Below are 19,564 nucleotides of genomic sequence, written 5' to 3' on the forward strand. Positions count from 1 at the left end.
TTGTGTCCTCTCTCCTCTTTGATACATTCTGGTGTGAACTTTTCCTTCTCAGGATGGGTGAAGATAAGGCAGTAGTGGCGACAGGGCAGAATTGTTTTAAGGCCATAAAAGTGAGAGGAAGTCTGTAGACATTGAGAAAAAAGCCCCTGGAAACATTTGAAACGTTTGAAAACAACCTTCCCCATCATGGCGTGAAAGAAGCTGTCTTCTCTCACTGTCCTCGCTAGCACTCCCCTCCCATACTCTTCAACATACCACAACTTGGTTTTTTTCCCTCCATCCTTAAAACATCTAATATTTCTCTTTGAAGACTTGAGTCTTTTTCAAAGAAAGGGATATCTGAACTTCCAGAGGGACTTTTTTAAAAATTCTAATTAAAGCAATGTTGAGAAATACTTTCTCTACCATCATTTTCTAAGGTACATACATCATTCATATAAATTATACAGTAGTGCTTTCCAGGCACTGAGACAGGCCTGTATGTGGAATCTGACCATGAGCAATTCCATACTTCATTAACTATACGTGCAATTGGGAACGCAAGGAAAGAAGACAGGCATTCCAGCAGCCCCAAAAATATAGCACTACATGCCGCTGCAGGCTACTTCCTGCAGAGAACTGCAGATTATCAGGGAAGGAAATACAAACAAGACCAGGCCAACAGGGACGTCTCAATCTCCCCGCCGTGGATTGTTTGTCTGATGTACCTAGCAGCGGACTAGAGGATGTGAGTGAAAAGGAGAATAAGAGGGAGTCTGTCTTCAGGACGTGGTTTAGCTTGGGCTGCTATAACAAATTACCATAGACAGGAGCTTAAACAACAAACACTTCGTTCTCACAGTTCTGGAGGCTGGGAAGTCCATGACCAAGATGCCGGCAGATCTGGGGTCTAGGGAGAGCCCACTCCCTGACTGTGGATGGCTGTCTTCTCCTTGCTCTTCACATGGCAGAGAGCAGAGAAGCAAGCTCTCTCTGGACTCTTCTAAGACCACTAATTCCTTTCCTGAGGGCTCCACCCTCATGACCTCATCTAATCTTAATTACCTCCCAAAGGCCCCACCTTCTGATACCACCACATTGAGGGGCAGAGTTTCAATATATGAATTTGGGGGGGACACAAACACTTCAGTCCATAACGGGAGCCCACAATCAGGGAGAAAGACACTTTAGACACTAAGGTTACAATCCATGAGATCAGTGGCACGACAGCAATCTAACAAGTACACTGGGAGCACAAAAGAGGGAGAAAAAGTCCCATAGAGGAAATGACACTTCAACTGGACATTGAAGAAAGAGCAGAAGTTGACTAAGAAGATAACCGGCGAGGGAATTCATCAGACAAAAGAAGGACGCTCTTTCTAACTGCTTGGGGTAAATAAAAGCAGCCTACCAATTTTAATCAGAGCTAAACTAGACTTTTAATTACCGTTGAGGTTTTCTGAAAAGTTACTTGTTTTCAGTTTATCTTCTATTCATAGCATCTAAAAAAAGTGACCTACTGAATTTGAAGAGGCAGCATATTTACAAGACTAATGACACTAGGATGAAACTTAATAGCATAGATTACCTTCATGGCCAATAGCCCACGTGCATTCCTCCAAGCCCAGTAACATGGACAGGAGGCTTCATTTGCTGCCCCAAGCTCACATTTCATTAAGCACTTTTTTATTTTAATATAAATTGATAATGCATCTACTTTTAAACTAAACCATTTTCAGTAAACCACTGAATACTTTATATGAAAAACCAGAGTTTTCATGAGATGCTCTCTTATTCTTACCTCCATGGGAAAAGCTTTGAAATTAACCGTGTGCTCAGAACCACGCTGGTTTTCTCTTCCCCAGTGAAATCTAACTTCATACAGTTCAAATTCGTGCCCTTGAGGCAATGGACCTCCCAATAGAACTGAAAAAAGAAAATAAATTCTATTTAATTACATCTCAAACACAATCATCAGTACAGCATTATAAACACTGGGGACGTTTTTTTGCCAAAAAGCTCTCATGAGCTCTACAAATTAAATTCATGTACCCAAATGAAAAATATAGCACAACTGTGACATGGACTGACACTACCTCAAGTGTAGCTGAAATTCTTGTACTGGCCATTCAGATACAGTAGAAGTTCAAAAACTCTGAAATACGTGGCAATGATATGTACATGTTAACGTCTTGTGTGTTGCAGGTATAGGAGTACACAAGGAATACAAATGCAGAATATGGTCTGAGCCTCAGACTGACCAATAATTCACTGCAGACCTATCAGTAAATTAAACCTAGTTTACAGATCATCCATTTGAACTACCAGGCCTACAATTTAAAGAAGAGGTGTAAGCTAACAAAATTATCCATGAAGAGAATTATTATTAAGCCACTCTGATTTTTCAACAATGAAATCCCACTTAAAAGGCAATTTACCATTCAGTGTCACATACAATGCAAACAAAAGAAAACTGTGATAAAATATTAACAATCCTTAAAATATTAACATTAGTTCTACAGGGTTTTGTCTTTATCATTTCTAGATATGACCCAGAACTTTTATTTTATGTCCCAGACAAGGGCACTTTAAAGGATGATAAAAAGTACATCTGTATGAGAACCTGTCTGGAAGCAATAAAATACTTTCTTTAGTTAAACACTCCCTGATATTATATGTAAAAACCTAAAATAAAGTCTATTACAATTAACTAACTTCAACACAAAGCTTGTTTGCATTTTTCCTGTAAAAATTGTTAATTCTAGGGGCCAGCCTGGTGGTGTAGCAGTTAACTTTGCATGCTCCACTTCAGCAACATGGGTTTGTGGGTTCAGATCCCAGGTGCAAACCTACACACCACTTGTCAAGCCTGCTGTGGTGGCATCCCACATACAAAATAGAGGAAGACTGGCACATATATTAGCTCAGGGACCATCTTCCTCAGGCAAAAGGAGGAAGTCTGGCAACAGACGTTAACTCAGGGCCAATCTTCCTCACCAAAAAAAAAAAAAAAAAAAAAAATTTGCTAATTCTAAATAGTATCAGCTAAGAATTACAGGTTATTTTTAGTCATGGAACCGAAAAAATTCACCTCCACGCCCCAGAAGTGGCCTCTTTGAAAGACACTTGGGTGCCACTGTGGAGGAAGAAACAGCATCCAAGCCTCTCTCTTAAGGAAAAGTTTTGTTGTTCATCCTTATTCTAGGACTCAAAGGAGAAGAAAAGGACCTGATGCAGCAATATTTATTTGGTTGGTTGGTTCTCCACCTAATAACTTTTTCCAAAAAGAATTTAAGGCTGCTTACAAAAGGCACATATAATACAGCCAGTCAGCATCAATTAGAAATAAGAGCAAAGGCAAAACAAAGAGAGAGGAAGAAAATAGATGGAGAAATGACTCTCACACAAAATGAAGGTCATGAAGTCCTTGCTAAAAGTGCCCTATAAATTTGGTTCTAAGCTTTCTACCAGCTCAAACAAAGAAGAAAAAGAACGCCAATAGTAAAAACCAATTTTAGTTTTTCAAGCGCATAAACCTCCCATCAAGGGGGCAAAGGGAACGAGACACATGGCCCCTAGGATAATACTACCTCACACCATCTTAATGTTCATCCTCCTGCTTGGGCTTAAGTCTCACACCAAATTTGAGGGGTCAGCATTATCATCCACAGGGACAGGGGAGAAGAGTGACCGAGAGGGGCTACGTGTGACCTGCCCTCGTCATGCAGCGAGCAAGCTCCAGCACCTGGACTCGAAACTTCTGACCCACATCCCAGGGCAAGACAGGGATGGGGAAACCCAAATTCCAGTATCTGTGAGCACGAACCAAAAAGCAGTGAGTTCTTGAAGCCTAGATTTCTCAACTGCAGTCCTCTTTGAGTATACATCTCATCCTCTTTCCGGAGACAAGCAAAAAAAATTTTTTTAATCAGTCAAAAAGGTTTACAGATATCCAGAGCTGCAGGGCAGGCTCATTGCATCTCCTTCAATAACCATCCGTGCTGTGGAAAGCAGAAGGTATGAAATGTTTTTATTCCAACCAGAGTACCACAGTTTCTGAATAACCTCAAGCGGGCTCCTTTCCCTCCACTGTCCAAACTCAGTCTTAAGAAAAAGCAGGAAGGAAGCCTGAGTCTACCCACTGTGGACCCACCTCCCAAACCAAAAAGAGGAAAAAGCTTCTTGGAAGTCTCGTCCTGCACTCAGCCTGCATCATCAGAACCAGAAAACACATCCCTCACATGTGCAGCATGACCTGACCCGAGGTTCTGGAACACTCTACTTTTAAAAGAAGGCAAAAAATTGTCTCGGAGGAGGCTTAGCTCCACATTGCTAAGGGAAAAGAAAGAAGCATTGCGAAACCAAGCACATGTGAAATGGGAAAAAAGATTTTAAAAAATCTTTCCCCAAAACCTCTTCATCACATACACTCAGAACACACACACACACACACAGTCTTTCTGAAACTGATACCGACCGGTCCACTGGTACTTTCTTACGATAATGGATACAGCAACTGATACTGACAGTGATTTCAGGGGACCAAAAAGAGAGCCATAATTCAAAAATACACCCCCCCACCTGATCTATGCCCATTATTTCCTGGGCACGATAACAGAAATTAAGATGATAACAGAAATGAAGCCGTTAGTTTAAAACTGGAGGACTGAGCCTATGTTTTAAATGCCCTGGAAACTCAAACTGCACAGACCTGTGTTTGACTGAAAGGCCCACAGGGGTCCATTTACTCTTCCTTTCAACAAATGCTTTTTGATCACCTACATAGTACCAAGCACTGTATTATGTGCTCAAGATACACTGATTTTGACAAAACAGACAAAATTCCCTGGTCTCGTGGATCTCACATTCTTTAAGGATGAAATGTAAATTCATACATTTATGAAGACCAAATTTTTGCTGAGTGATATTTGGTCATTATGTGGCAGGTTTGTTAGCTGTGATATCATTATGTTCAATACAATTATAATGAAACAAGAACGTCGTGTATCTTACATTCTATTAGACTGAAAATGAGGACAAAGAAGGGAAGCATTTTGCCCAGGCCTGGTCCCCAGGGACAGGTGACAAAGGAGCAGCCTTCAGCCAGGAATTAGACTCTGGGTACCTTTCATTTCTGCTGCAGATGAACAATTCAAAGTTAAACCACACTAAAATCACACGGCTGTACAAAGCCATAAAACATGACAAAATGCCAAATTCAGAATTTTATGAAGTGCCAGGGAAAAGCATTACCTGTTCATCCCCCAAGAATGATTGCATTTATAGACTAAAGATAAATAGTAGCTCTGTTTTGCCCATATGGCAACATCCTCTTAAGGCACTATTCTCCCTTTTTTTTAAATAAGGAAACCAATCATACCAAAAGGGGTACACTTTTCATACATTTATGAATATCAAATTTTGCTGAGTGATATTTTGTCACTGTATGGCAGGTTTATTAGTTGTGAGGTCATTATGTTCAATAACATTACAATGAAACTCTTGCCGATGACATGCTGCATTTCCTTAGAAAAACAAACTTGTAGAAAGAATATAGAATAAACTGATGCCATTGCTACTGCCTCCGTTTTCTTTAATGTTCTTTAATAGGCATGGCCATTACATTTACGAGACATCAAAAGAGCTCCTTGCAGAAGCTGCTGCAAAATTTGAGAACCCCATGAAGACGTGATATATACACATTTGCCTAAATCTATTTAAGCTGCTATAACCCTTTGCGGAAAACAAATTTGCCAGATAGTCCAAAGGCTGTTGATCAAAGCTTATTCCCTCTCTTTTCATTTGAGTTCAACACACACGTTTTGAGAAGGACTCCATGCCCAGCCCTGTGCTGAACACTGAGTATATAAAAAGAAGGACATATTGTCTCAACGCTGGCAAGACATTCTCAGGCCTTAAGGAACCAAACTTAACAGTTTGCATCAGCAGCAGTAAGAGAAAAGTGCACGAGGCACCAGGAAGGCATCCAGCTAGGGTCAAGCCAAAACAAAGAGGCCATCAGAAAGTCAGGGAAGACTTCTGGAGAAGATGACAGCTAAGCAGAATCCTGAAGACTAAGCTAAGAGAAGAAGAGAGAAAGTACTTTCCAAGCAAAGAGAAGAGGCTAAGAAAGGCTCAGAGATATGAAACAGCCTGAGCGTGTTCCAAGAGAATAAAGCTGGAGGTGACCAATGGCAGCCTTCGACATGTAAGCATCAGGAGGGACCTGCACCCTATGGTTAGGGGCTAGAGTTTATCCTGGAGGGAATCACAGCTTTTAAGTAGGGGACTGATACTTTTGCATTTTAAAATATTATTCCCGGGGCTGGCTCCGTGGCCGAGTGGTTAAGTTTGCGCGCTCCGCTGCAGCAGCCCAGGGTTCGGATCCTGGGCGCGGACTGGCACCGCTGTCAGGCCACGTTGAGGCAGCGTCCCACGTCCCACAGCTAGAAGGACCTGTAGCTAAGATATACAACTATGTACAGAGGGTTTGGGAAGATAAAGCAGAAAAAAAAAAAAAGAAGATTGGCAACAGTTGTTAGTTCAGGCGCCAATCTTTAAAAAAAATAAATAAATAAATAAATAAAATATTATTCCCACATATGCATGGACGGTAGACCAGCAAAGGGCAAGCCTAACTGGTTAGAAAGCTGCTATCATAGCCCAGGCAGAGACAGAGAGGCCAGAAGACAGACAGAGCCTGCTAGAGCCACATTTCCAATGTGGAAGGAGATTAAAGCCAATGGGCCCTCATGCGTACCCGCCAGAGACTCCAAAGGCCCAAAGAGTTCATTCTCAACAGGTTTAAAGATTTTATAACCTGTTTAACTTTTAAGGAATCCCAAATGTGTCCATAAAACATTCCCAAAATAGTATTAATTAGTTCTTTTCTAACATTTGAAGTCTTAAAAGCAAAAATCACTATTTTTTACTGTCTTAGCTGTTAACCTACAGCTTTATTTCATATTAAAGAACAAATATCATCCGCTCTTAAGGTCAGAGACAACACCAACAGTACGGAGAGGAGGCCAGTGAACTGGGTCTGTATAACCAAAGTGAAGCACATTAAGGTAACTGTCCAGGTAATTCAACTCCCCTAAAGTTAGCTAATAATAAATATGATAATACAGGAATTTGGGGGCTGGCCCAGTGGTGCAGTGGTTAAGTTCGCACACTGGGCTTCAGCAGCCTGGGGTTAGCCGGTTCGCATCCTGGGCATGGACCTCCACGCCACTTGTCAAGCCATGCTGTGGTGGCGTCCCACATAGAAGAACTAGACAGACCTACATCTAGGATGTACAACTATGTACTGGGGCTTTTGGGAGAAAAACAAACAAAAAACCCCACCATATTTAACTGAGTAGTGAAGATCTAACTGACTTTAAAAAATAATAACTATTATAATACTCCAGAAATTCTACCGTAACATTTCATACAAATAAACAATATAGAGCCTCTTCTTAAGTGAAAATAATTTTAAAACATTTTGACAATTTCATCTCTAAATCAGCAAGGTTGCTAAGAAGTACTATAAAAAATTGTCATGCTTTTGAAAAACAAAGTATGAATCGTAATAATAATAATCTACCCTAAATTTAATATTGAGAATTATAAAAGACCCAGAGTAAAATTTTCTAACTAAGATTTCCATAATAAGTTACAGTGAAGGGCACAAATGACTTATCCTGATTAGCAATTTCTCCCATACCGATGGTCCATTAAAAATGTCATTACCTGTAACACACTGCTTGTCACCAGATGGAATGACATTCTACTGCACAAGCTTGGGCAGTCTCACATTTTTTCACAACTTAAGTATCAAACCATTCAGGCTAGAAATCTATAGTTATATTTTCATACTTCAGTTACTCTTTATACCACTGTAAGTATATTCGATTTTAATTTGCCTGTGTGAACTAAAATGTTAAGATTCCTGTGGTACAGTGATTCATGTGTCCTACAGAGAAATGAAATGACTTATGTGGCAGCCTTAATAAACTTCTCCATACTCAAGGACATAACAGGACCGACAGTCTGGTCAGGCCACACCTGGAACGTGATGCTTGGCTCAAGTCCTCTTTAGTTTGCCCTCTGCCACCTTGAAATATGCTCAGAGCAGAGGTCAAGGAAGGGTAACAGGATCCAAAATGTGATCCAGTCACAGGGGCTCCACACCAGCCCATCCCTCAGATGATTCCCTCCTTCCTCCTTTTCCACATAATCGATCACTGAAGTTCCTCAGATGGCATCTCAGAAATCCCTCTTGTGTCGTCTCTCTCTTTCCCCCCACTGTCAACTTAACAGCTGGAGTCTTGGTTAACTGAACCTCTTTCAATAACCTTCAAACTGGCTCCCAGTCTCTCCCAGATCCCATCTTATTCAGTATGGCCAGGTTAATTTTCCTAAAGCAACATGCTAATTATGACTTTATCCTATAGGAAAAAAAAAGGTCATACCCTTTAGACATGGCTCAGGATCCTTCATGAATTTGCTCCAACATGGCCTCTCCATTATATTCTCTATTAACCTCATTTAACATGAATCAATCTTTTCTTCCAGATATACTGAACGATTTTCTTTTCCTCATACACTCTCTAGACTTTCCCATATCCATGTCTTTTTCGCATACTGCCCTCTCTTCCCACACATCCCAATCTTCCCAATCCAAATGCTATTCACACTTCAACATTAACTGCAAAGGCTACTTCCTCCACAAATGCTTCCCTAATAATTTCAACCAAAAATAACCTCTGCCTGTATACCTATCTTTCACAACCTATCACTGAGGGCAGGCTTTGGGTCTGATGTATATTTACCTGATCCAAAGTGTGTAACACCTTGCGTAAGGTAAAATAAAGACTGCCAACTGACCTTGCAGGCCAGATAAAACCAGTGAATGTGTGTTTGGTTCACACATCCAATCTCCAGCTTCTCCTGACACATTAAACATCTGGCAAACTAGGCAGTTGGCTGATTTCCCAGCCCCCACCAGTCCCTATTGCCTCCCAACACTTCAGATAAAGCAGAGGGTCAGTAGCTATTTACAAGTTTGCTCTCCTGCCTGCGCACATCTATAGTACCCACCTGGCTCTCAGAGACAAATGAGTTTGTAATTCCCATTGTAAATGATCAATAAATATTGATGAATGAAGGACTATCATATGAGGAACAGTTGAAGGAACTAAATATGTCTGAAAGGAAAAATGGCAACTGCATGATAAGTTGATGGAGGTCGATATTTTAAAAGATGCCATGTGAAAGTACAATTTTATTTGTACTGTCTTGGTCCAGAATCCCAAAACAGAAACAATGAGGGAGATCACAGAACGTTTGATCTTTGGAATTACTCAAAAGCAAAAAGGATTTCCTCAAAGAGGAATGAACGTTCTCTCCTGAGCTGTTCAAGCTGAGGCTGCCCAGCCAATTGCCAGAGGATCTGAGGCAGCAGGCTGGACGGGGCCAGCCAGGGGCCCATTCCGCTCAGTGAGTCTCTGACTCCAGTCCTTTCCAAAACTCATTCGCTTACTGGAAAACTCATCTGCTCCTCCTCTTACTGGAAAACAGAACATTGAACAAAGTAGCATGTAGTCTGTACGGGTGCAATGCTTACCGGGTGCATGTAGTACAAGAGAAGAGGGTTGAGGAGGAAACTTTGAGAAATCCCACTTTTTTAAGGATAACGGAGAATGGCAGAGAAAAGACAGTCGAAATTAAGAAGAAACATCAAGAGGTGATGTGTCACTGAGACCAACAGGACAGAGAGTTTCCATTGCAAATGTGGCAGAATTAAAGTATTTTAAGAATTTTAAAGTGCCCATTTGATTGTAGGATGAGAAGCTCGTAATGACCTTGGTTTGGGGACTTTCAACAGACGGATGGGGGATAGACGGCTCATGCTCATGACATCTCTCAAATTTAAATTAAGGCAATATATTGGGCTGGCCCCACAGCCGAGTGGTTAAGTTCACGTGCTCCACTTCAGTGGCCCAGGGTTTCACCAGTTTGCATCCTGGGCGCAGACATGGCACCGCTCGTCAGGCCAGGCTGAGGCAGCGTCCCACATGACACAACCGGAAGGACCTACAACTAGAATATACAACTATGTACTGGGGGGCTTTGAGGGGAAGAAGGAAAAGGAAAAATAAAAAATAAATTAAGGCAATATATCGAGATGAGAATATATATAGAAACTATATCATTAGGATTCCGTTAGAAGTTTTAATTTAATAACAGCAAGCATTTGAATCATGCTACAATTGTTGTAACTCTTTTCAGAAATTCTTCATTATTTTTTAACATAAACAAAGCAAAAAAAAGAAGAAAAAACAACCAAGTAGCCCAAGCCACTGACAGCCTCTGTGAGGCCTCAGGTTCCTGTGGAGCGGTGCGTATGAAGTGAGCTTTTAACAAAAGTGTGCTTATTCTGTGAATATTTCTATTTAAAAGGACAGCATCCAAGGGAACTTAAACACATATTACTAAGTGAAAGAAGCCAATCTTTAAAGATATTATATAAATCTTGATAAAGATACTATATTATATAAATGCCATAAATATATAACATTCTGGAAAAGGCAAAACTACGGAGACGGTAAAAAGATCAGGGATTGGCAGACAGGAAGGGATGAACAGCGAGCACAGAGGATTTTTAGGGCAGTGAAACTACTCTGTGTGACACTATGACGGGGGAGACGTCATTATATATTCGTTCAAACTCACAGAATGTACAACACCAAGAGAGAACCCTAAGGTAAACGATGGACTTTAGGTGACAATGGCATGTCACTACAGGTTGCTCCACTGTAACAAATGCACCAGTCTGGTTATACTCCCTTGCCGGTGGTCAACAACCAGCTGCTGACAGCCAGGTGTGAGCCACCACGCCCCCTCCTCCAGACAAACTGACAAAACCTACAACGCCTCCTCCAGCTACGTGGCCAGGTCGGTGCCTGATCCTATGACTGTGAAGTTCACCAGACCTCAACCCCTGCCCATGTGCAGAGCTTCTAATTCTCTTTTTAGAGCCATTTTTAAATATAAACAAAGAGCCAAAGATCACTCGACATAGGAGGAGAACCTCCACCATAAAAGAGAGAGGCCAAAACAAACAGGAGGAGGAACCCAGAATAAACAGAGCCATGCAGGGAAGAGAAAAAAGCAGTATAGAAAAGAACAAGGAGAGAGTGTGCATTTGTGCATTCATGAAATAAAGAGTGGATGCTGTATTTTACAAAATTTTTTAAATTCATAGAATAAGCAAAATTTTTTACAAATGAAAAATATAACAGCAGAAGTTAAAAGTTCAATAGAAAGTCTGAAAGATATAAGTTGAGGAAATTTACAGAAAGTAGAGGAAAAAGACAAAGAGAAAACAAGAATCACTGGAAAAAGAAAAAAAGAAAACCATGGGGCCGGCCCTGTAGCTGAGTGGTTAAGTTCATGCCCTCCGCTTCGGTGGCCCAGGGTTTTGCTGGTTCAGATTCTAGGAGCGGACATGGTACCACTTGTCAGGCCACGCTGAGGTGGCGTCCCATGTGCCACAACTAGAGGGACCCACAATTAAAATATACAACTATATACTGGGGAGTTTGGGGAGAAAAAGCAGAAAAAAAAAAAAGATTGGAAACAGTTGTTAGCTCAGGTGCCAATCTTTAAAAAAAGGAAAAACAGAAAACTTATCTATAAAATAATATAAGAAAATTTCTAAGAAACAAAAGACACAATTATCCTAATTGAAAGGGCCAACAGAGTACCCAGCACAGAGTGCAAAAAGACCCACAGCAAGGCATGTGGTTGCAAAATATTCCCATCAAAGCGATGGGAATAAAGAGGAAATTAGAAAAGTTTCCAGAGAGGGAAAAAGAAAACAGCCACATGATGTCGAAAAGGGAGGGAAGGAGGTTGAAAAGCAGGATGTCATGAGATTTGTTTGCTAAATCGTTCAACCACAACCCTGGAAGCCAGGAGGTAACGTAGCGATGCCACCAAATATCTGAGGGAGAACACTTCCAGCCTGGACTGCTCTGCCCAGGCAAACAGCAAACAAGTATGAAGAGTACTAAAGACACCTGCAGACACACAAGGTATCTAAACAGGTACCATCACGTGCCCTTCTTCTCAAGAAGTTAGTGCAAGATGAACTGTAGGAGGGAATAAACCAAAAAACTCCCTGAAATGAGGGAACCCCACAAAAGGATGTCACAGCATCCAGGAAACAGGGAACTGGACACAGGAGACAAGCAAAGGGACTTCCTAGGCTCAAGGTCCAAGGAGCTGCAGGTGATGGCTACACAGTAAGGATGGAGAACAAGTGGTCGAGACCAGGGCGAGAAGAAACGAAGAGATGCCTCCAAGGGCGGGAGGGAAGGACAAGGATGGCCAAGAGAGAAGGAAGGACAACCCACGTGTTGAATGCCCTGGGAGAAGATTTGCCATCCATCCGAGTTTTGAAATGAAATCATGAAAGATAAATAAAAAAACTAAATAAAAAATTAACTCCAGGAAAAAAAACATTATTCAGTGAAGGAAATAGAATACAATCTCAGCCACAAACAACAGTTACACTGTCATAACAATAAAAACGCTGAGTATTAATTTAAATAAAAAGTACAATTAAAAAAAAAAAAAAGTGGGCCGGCCAGGTGGCCCAGTGGTTAAGTTCGCACGTTCCGCTTCTCGGAGGCCCAGGGTTCGCTGGTTCGGATCCCGGGTGCGGACATGGCACTGCTTGGCACATCATGCTGTGGTGGGCATCCCACATATAAAGTAGAGGAAGATGGGCACGGATGTTAGCTCAGGGCCAGTCTACCCAGCAAAAACAGGAGGACTGGCGGTAGTTAGCTGAGGGTCAATCTTCCTCAAAAAAAAAAAATTACAATTTAAGTACACAGGGACATTAAGGGAACAAAACCAGGATGGGAGAGGGCAATAAGAGAACTAGCCTCATATTCCATAGTAGGGAATTCCTAGCTACCTTAAATATCAAAGCACGACAGTACAAACACGTTACTAAGAAGTATGGAGGTGACAGCAGAAGAAACAGCTAAGAGTTGGAAGAGACTGTTATCTGGGCAAAAAGCTCCAGGTGGGGACAGCTTGGGGGCTAACCAGAGGCACAGAGAAATACAGTACTAGTCAAGTGATTAAAGTATGTTTATGTTCTGTTTTGCTAAAGATAAAACTTGAATTAAATAAATGAATGACAGGGTGTTCAGAGCTTGCAGACTATTCCTTTGAGAAGCTTAAATATCCTAGAAAAAAAATAAACTGGTCCAGATATGGTACTTTTCTTTTGTGAGGAAGATTGTCCCTGAGCTAACATCTGTGCCAATCTTTCTCTGTTGTGTACGTGAGACGCTGCCACACAGCATGGCTTTATGAGAGGTGCATAGGTCCACGCCCAGGATCCGAACCTGCGAACCCTGGGCCACCAAAGTGAAGCATGCAAACTTAACCACTACACCACCAGGTCGGGACTTTTTATTACATATTTTTAAGTTTGGAGAAACATCAAAAGGGAAGAAACAACAAAGAAGAAATGATTTAGTAGCAGAAAGGAGACAGGGCGTCTGAAGGAGCAAGGTCTCCAAGGAGGCAGGGGCAAGGGGTCTGGGCCATGTGTAGCCAAATTAGGCCTCAACAGAAAGAGAGACAGCTCATCTCCCATGCTCAGGGGTGGAGGATGGAAGAGAAGCCAAGAGCAAAAAAAAAGCTATGTGAGGAAGAAAGACACCTTGTGGTTAGAGAGTAGAGACATTGCTTGACGATCTCTATTTTGGGGTGAGGTAGGAGGTGAAGGAAAATTGCAAACGTTTGAGAAGATACCAGAAGAAAATGTTAAATTCAATTTGATCAATTAAGTATGATCTTAGAGCAGGAATGGACACACACTGTCTTAACTGACAGGATTTGTACTCAGTCCTTCCTGTGTGCTCCCATAATACTTTTAACACTTACCATATCATATTCACACTAACACTTTAAAGGATTGTGCTTTCACTAAACTATGAATTCTCAAGAACCGTCTTATCCATTTGTATACAACCAACACTCACTCACCACGGTGCCTGATGTGAAACGCATTTGTGTTTTATAGATATACAAATATTCTATTTCCAGAAGTACAAAAGCATGTCAACATACCAATACACACGTTTCTTATATGCCAGAAGTCAGCATCCAAGAATTTTACTACATATTTAAAAAACAGTACATAATGTCCCATCATAGATAACCCCCCGCAAAAATTCCAATTTAAGTTCAAATGTATACTTGAAGCTGACTCTTTGACTAAGTACATATAAAACCCAGAATCTGTTTGGGGTGATGCCCATACTTTAAATTAGAACAGCAGGGAAGACCACATGAATCTAGGACTAGCTCATAGATTCTAAATCAATGCTCAAGAACACTCACAATGAATAAAAAATCCATAGTTGGTCATCAATACCTGCTCTGCCTAATAATATACCTCAAGAGTTTATGGTTTTAATTATCAAACTTATCAATTCAGAATTAATTTGAGCAGTCTCTAATTATTAAGCACTTCCTAATATTTCAACATACTCTAATTTTGAATTCTTTCCAAGAGGGAAATACAGCTATTATTCACTATGGAAAGCATGATATTAATGCTAATTTTTTAAATTCTGCTTTCCTCTCCCACACATTTAAGCCAAAAACCAATTTCTTTGATAATTACCCAACACTTTTTCCACAAAACCTTTGAGATCCATCTCAAATAGGTTCAGAGGGGAGGAGAGGAGTTTAAAAGTAAACAAAAGCAAGAGTTTTGCTCACCATTTAAGTCTTTTGCTGAATTTAGAGAATGTTTTGATTGATATTAAAATTCTCCTTGTGAGATTAACAGAGTAGAGAAAATTAATTTGAAAAGTCTATCTTGAATGCCAGATTATCTCAATAAATTCTAATCTTTAGTTTTACAATGCAGTAAAACAGAGAATTATGATTATTTAAATGATTTAAGCTCATCAACAATTTAGGACAAAATGCGCATTGGTCCACCTGCGTATACCTTTTCTCAAATTCCACAAAGCGTAAGTTGACCAACTGAGATTGTTCCAGATACATCATACAACATAGAACAACCGAACTGACATCTTCATAGTTTCATCTTTTTATCCTTTCAAAAACGTTTCAGAAAATAATTCCAAAAAATGTATTTTATAATATATAAAGGTATCCTGCCAATAGAGCTATGCCATTGCTACCTTTAAGGTCATACAAGCTAAACAAGAGTTCACTAGCTCCAAGATGACTTCTTTTGCAAGAACCCGCAAAAGCATCTTCTAAAATACCTGATTTTGACTTCAGGATAACCTGAATGGTGTGTCCATCATTGGTGACTTCACAGTCTCGGCAGACCACATAATTGGGTGAGAGGCGGACATCCAGCAGAGAGGGGTCATATCTAGCTTCTCTTGAGTTTAGGTTAATGGGAGACTGGTATTCCCCGTTAGCATCAGGAAACACCAAGCCCCACTCGACACCTAAGGACAAAATGAAGCAAATTTACAACAGGTTAAAAAAAATAAGTTATAATGAAATTTAACAAGTAAAAACTAAACACTGTTACGACCTTTGACATTATTAAGGGAGTTATGACTACTGTCTCTATACAGATGAAGTATGGTAAACATGTGTGAATTTTTGCATTCATATTTTCAGTGATCTAATATTACTCAATACCACAAACAAAATCTCAGACTAACAAAATATTCCATTTGTATTTGTCCACATAGATGTATATTATTGCATATTATAATTTATGACGCTAGGAAATTTAGGTCATCTTTAAGTGATTAGAAAAAAAAAAATACCACAAAAATTTCCTCTGCTCCTTAGTTCAATTATGTGCCGTACTTGGAAAATACTTATAACTCTCAACATGCTTGGTGAGAGGCAAAAACCATAAATCCGATGCTAGTGAATAAACACTTCTTATCAGAAATGCAAATACAGCAAAGTGTGCATATGGACATACACATACCTATATATTCAGACATATATAGTCCTCCATAGTTTTATAATTAAAATTATACATTTTTTTTCAATATATGTAGTCAACCTCAGCAACAGTGGTCAGCTCTATCAGGAGACTTACCTCCTCAGGGTTAAACTTAGGAAATTCAACTTTTTAAAAAGTCAACCCTCTTCCCGCCAAGCTCCCCGCTTCAGCCTGAAATTTAGGACACGTTTTGAAGGTGAGCCTTGTTAGTATCCTTCAGGAAAAGAGTAGTGCAGAAATACTTTCTCCCCCCAAGGTCCTCACTGCAAGCAAGAAACTAATAGTTTCACTAGAGTGTTGAGTAAAATGTAACGCTGCTCTTCTTAGCGGCTCAGAAGACAGGAGTGTCGCAGCCGCAGCTCTAAGGCTGGCCCTGCGGAAGGCGGCAGGTGCCAACTGCGGCCCGGCAGGAAGGCCAGGCTCCCCAACGCGATCGCAGGCGGCGGGCACGCCCGTTCTCCCTGCAGCGCCTTCTGCCCTGAACCCGGCCAGGGGACGGGCAAAGCGACAGAGCCCCACGTGGGGAAGAGGGGACGCGGGGGTGCTCGGAGCGCGCGAGGGCAGTGGGGCGCAGACGGGACACAGGCAGCGCGCAGCATCCCGACGCGCCGTCCCGGGACCCGGGACACCGCGACACTCGCGCGGCGAGTTACCTTCTTCGTAGCCCCACTCCACACCCTCTTCCTCTTCTTCCTCATCCTCCTCCTTCTCCGGGAAGGCGACGGAATCTTCGATGAAGCTCAGGTCAGCCATGGGAAGGCCGTGGGTCCCCTCGGCTGACTGGCCGACGGTGCCTGCGCCTCTGCAGGTCAAGCGGGCTGGAGTGGTGTGTGAGCGCGCGTGTGCGAGGGTGAGCGCGTCGGAGTGAGAGTGGGTGCGCGTGACAGTGCGCTTGTGAGCGCGAGGGGCTGCGAGCGCGCGAGTGTGAGTTTGAACGCGCGCGTGTGAGTGTGGGCGCGCGTGCAAGGGCGAGCGGGCGGGAGGCGGACGGCGGGCGCGGGGCGCGAGGAGCCGCAGCTCCGGGAACCCGAGCCCGGCGGATTATAAACCCGGCCGGGGCGTGTCTGGCACCGCAAGACCCGCCCCCTTCGCTCGGTGGCCCGGGGGCCAGAGCTTGGGCTGCAGGAAAAGGCACTGGGGCACCCGCCGAAACCACACAAACAGCAGAAATCCCCCAGCTCTGCCTGATGGGGCGACTCGCCGTCTCACCCTCCCACCCTGGCTGCCCCGCTGGGCCGCGCGCGCCTCGCGTCGGGAACCTCGCGAGTCACCTAAGGTCACCTCAGGACCCCTGTGCGCAGGGTCCAGGCCACGGCCTTTCTACTCTTATTTCTTTTCATCCTTACTCGAGGAAATACCAAAAAGAAAGAGAGGGGCTCGGGAGGAGAGAGATGGATTGTCTTGGGCAGGAGAAAAGAGAGGGATGGGAGACTCCCTAACAAGATAAAAAGTTTCCCCGCTCCTAATCTTTATGACTCAGTTCTATTTGCTGCTTACTTCGTCCTTGGAGCACAGTGGAAACGAGTACGGAGAAATTTCCAAGAAATTTGTAGTTCCTAAAAACATTTAAGAAAAAAAATTGTTTTAATCTAGAGAAGTGAGTATAGTTTAGGAAAAATTTTCCCTTGAAAAAATATTCTTTCAAAGGCAGGAGTTATGAAAGGCAGTAAAGAAAGAGTGTTTGGTTTTAGTTTCAGACTCTGCGGTTCTCCTGCAGGCGCAGCTTGCTGTGTAAACAGCTCCCAATCGACTATTGAAATCCGTGTAAATAATGAAATGCACACATTGCATAACAAACAGGAACTTTCCTGATCCAAAGCGGTCGTATTATTACCTCTTAAACACGCTTCCCAATCCAGTGTTAATGACTTCAGCCGCCTGTTCCAACGCCTTTTAAAAGCTTTAACCAATAACCCCTAAGCAGGTTAATTCCACATTTTTAGAAGGTGTGTGTGCATAATAAGCTCAGATTTGGACCTTAAGTAAAATTTGCTTTTATATGATCTGTGCATGGACCAAAATGTCTGTTGGCAGTTTGAGTAGCCGGTTCCTAAATCATACCGTCCTTATGGATGCTTAATTGCTCACGTAAGGGTGGAGATGGGGGTCAGCTCCGGGACTTTTAGATTCTGTGCTCCCAGCCTTCACTACCGGCTCAGCCCTCCACTTTTTAAAAAAGCCGCTTCACAGGCTGTTAGAAATTTCTCCAGAAGGTGAATCAGGACTGAAAGAGGGAAAAAAATCAAATCAATCCATCTACCACTTTCTGGAACGTTTAGCAAAATAAGTGAAAACTATTGGTCAACTTGAGATTTGAGGCTAACCTGTGGATTTCATGTAATTTGTGTAATTTCTCTCTCTCCTTAACACAGAGACCAGAAAGTCCACCATTCAGAAGATTGAACCCCAGTGTGAGAGGGACGAAATTCATTCTTCACGCACTGCCTTCTGGGTGTTTTTGGTGGATTGTCTCTCTCCTCTGCACATTAGTAAGCCTGGGCTTGCCGGAAGCAGAAGGCTACCCCAAAGCTATAGCTATTAAAAATAATAAATACTACCCAAAATATTAACCACTTTCCCCTGAAGTTATTCTAAAAGGAACATTTCATTTCTTTTTTCTTTCTTGAAAACTTTCTCACAATCGAAATTTTTATTAAACTTTGTTTTTAGAAGTATGTTCACGCATTAATCCCATACTGTAGCTAATGGATCCCATGGAAGGTGCCACAATAAAATCATTTTGCCACCCCAAGCTCATTAGCAATGTTCATTTCCCTGTGCCCCCAGATGTACAGAAATGCCACACCATAGCCATTGTGTGACCACTGATTGCATTGAAAGTAGCGCATGAATTATAGAGATGTTTACCAAACCAGAGGACAGCAAAATCACCATGGCAAAAAACTCAGTTTTCCTTGAATAAATGGTGTGTCATATTTACAGCAGCTAGGCTGAAAGGTTGAATTGTTAATATTGAATTTTTCAGCTAACAGACAATTTTGTGTATAGCCAACAATATATCACCATTTGTAAATGCAGTTAACCACTAGACAACCATGTTTACGCATATTTGTTCTTTCTGAATTTTTCAACGTCATGTATACAGTATAACTCTTCTCCGCAAGCCTAGCATAGCCTGTCCAGCAACATATGAGCCATTCCACTGTGCATCCAGATATTCAATTAACGGCCTTAATTGCTTTGAGACTGTGTGCTTCAGATTTCTGCTAATTAACAGCACCTTAAGACCTTCTCTTCTCAAGTCCCTGTACTATATTATCACTAAAGATGGAACTTCTATTTCTAGTTGTTATAAAGTATCTGTCGCCATAAAACCTAAACACACAGATCAAAGATATAGGCCAATTCTTTGATTTACAAAATAGAGCAAGCACATCTAAATCTAATATCAGAGAATCTAAAAATATTCATGCTCTATATTATAAACATAAGTACTCCACATATCCCTCTATATAATTTTAATGCATTTCAACCTAATGTCATATTTGATTCCTTAAATTAACCTTTTATTACTCACTTTTCGTGTTTGCATAACTG

General features: G+C 41.7%; 1 protein-coding gene across 1 annotated transcript in view; it reads right to left on the reverse strand.

The window, feature by feature from the left end:
- CA8 (carbonic anhydrase 8) overlaps nt 1-17,015 on the reverse strand; it is a 95,252-nt gene extending 78,237 nt beyond the window's left edge. The window contains exons 1-3 of the mRNA XM_046642689.1: nt 16,660-17,015; nt 15,297-15,488; nt 1,781-1,905 (exon numbers count right to left, since the gene is read on the reverse strand). Coding sequence (XP_046498645.1) covers nt 1,781-1,905; nt 15,297-15,488; nt 16,660-16,759 — 417 coding nt within the window. The 5' untranslated portion in view covers nt 16,760-17,015. The remainder of the gene's footprint in view (nt 1-1,780; nt 1,906-15,296; nt 15,489-16,659) is intronic.
- Nucleotides 17,016-19,564: the final 2,549 nt, after the last annotated feature.

The sequence above is a fragment of the Equus quagga genome, chromosome 16 (assembly GCF_021613505.1).
Source record: "Equus quagga isolate Etosha38 chromosome 16, UCLA_HA_Equagga_1.0, whole genome shotgun sequence".
NCBI lineage: Eukaryota > Metazoa > Chordata > Mammalia > Perissodactyla > Equidae > Equus > Equus quagga.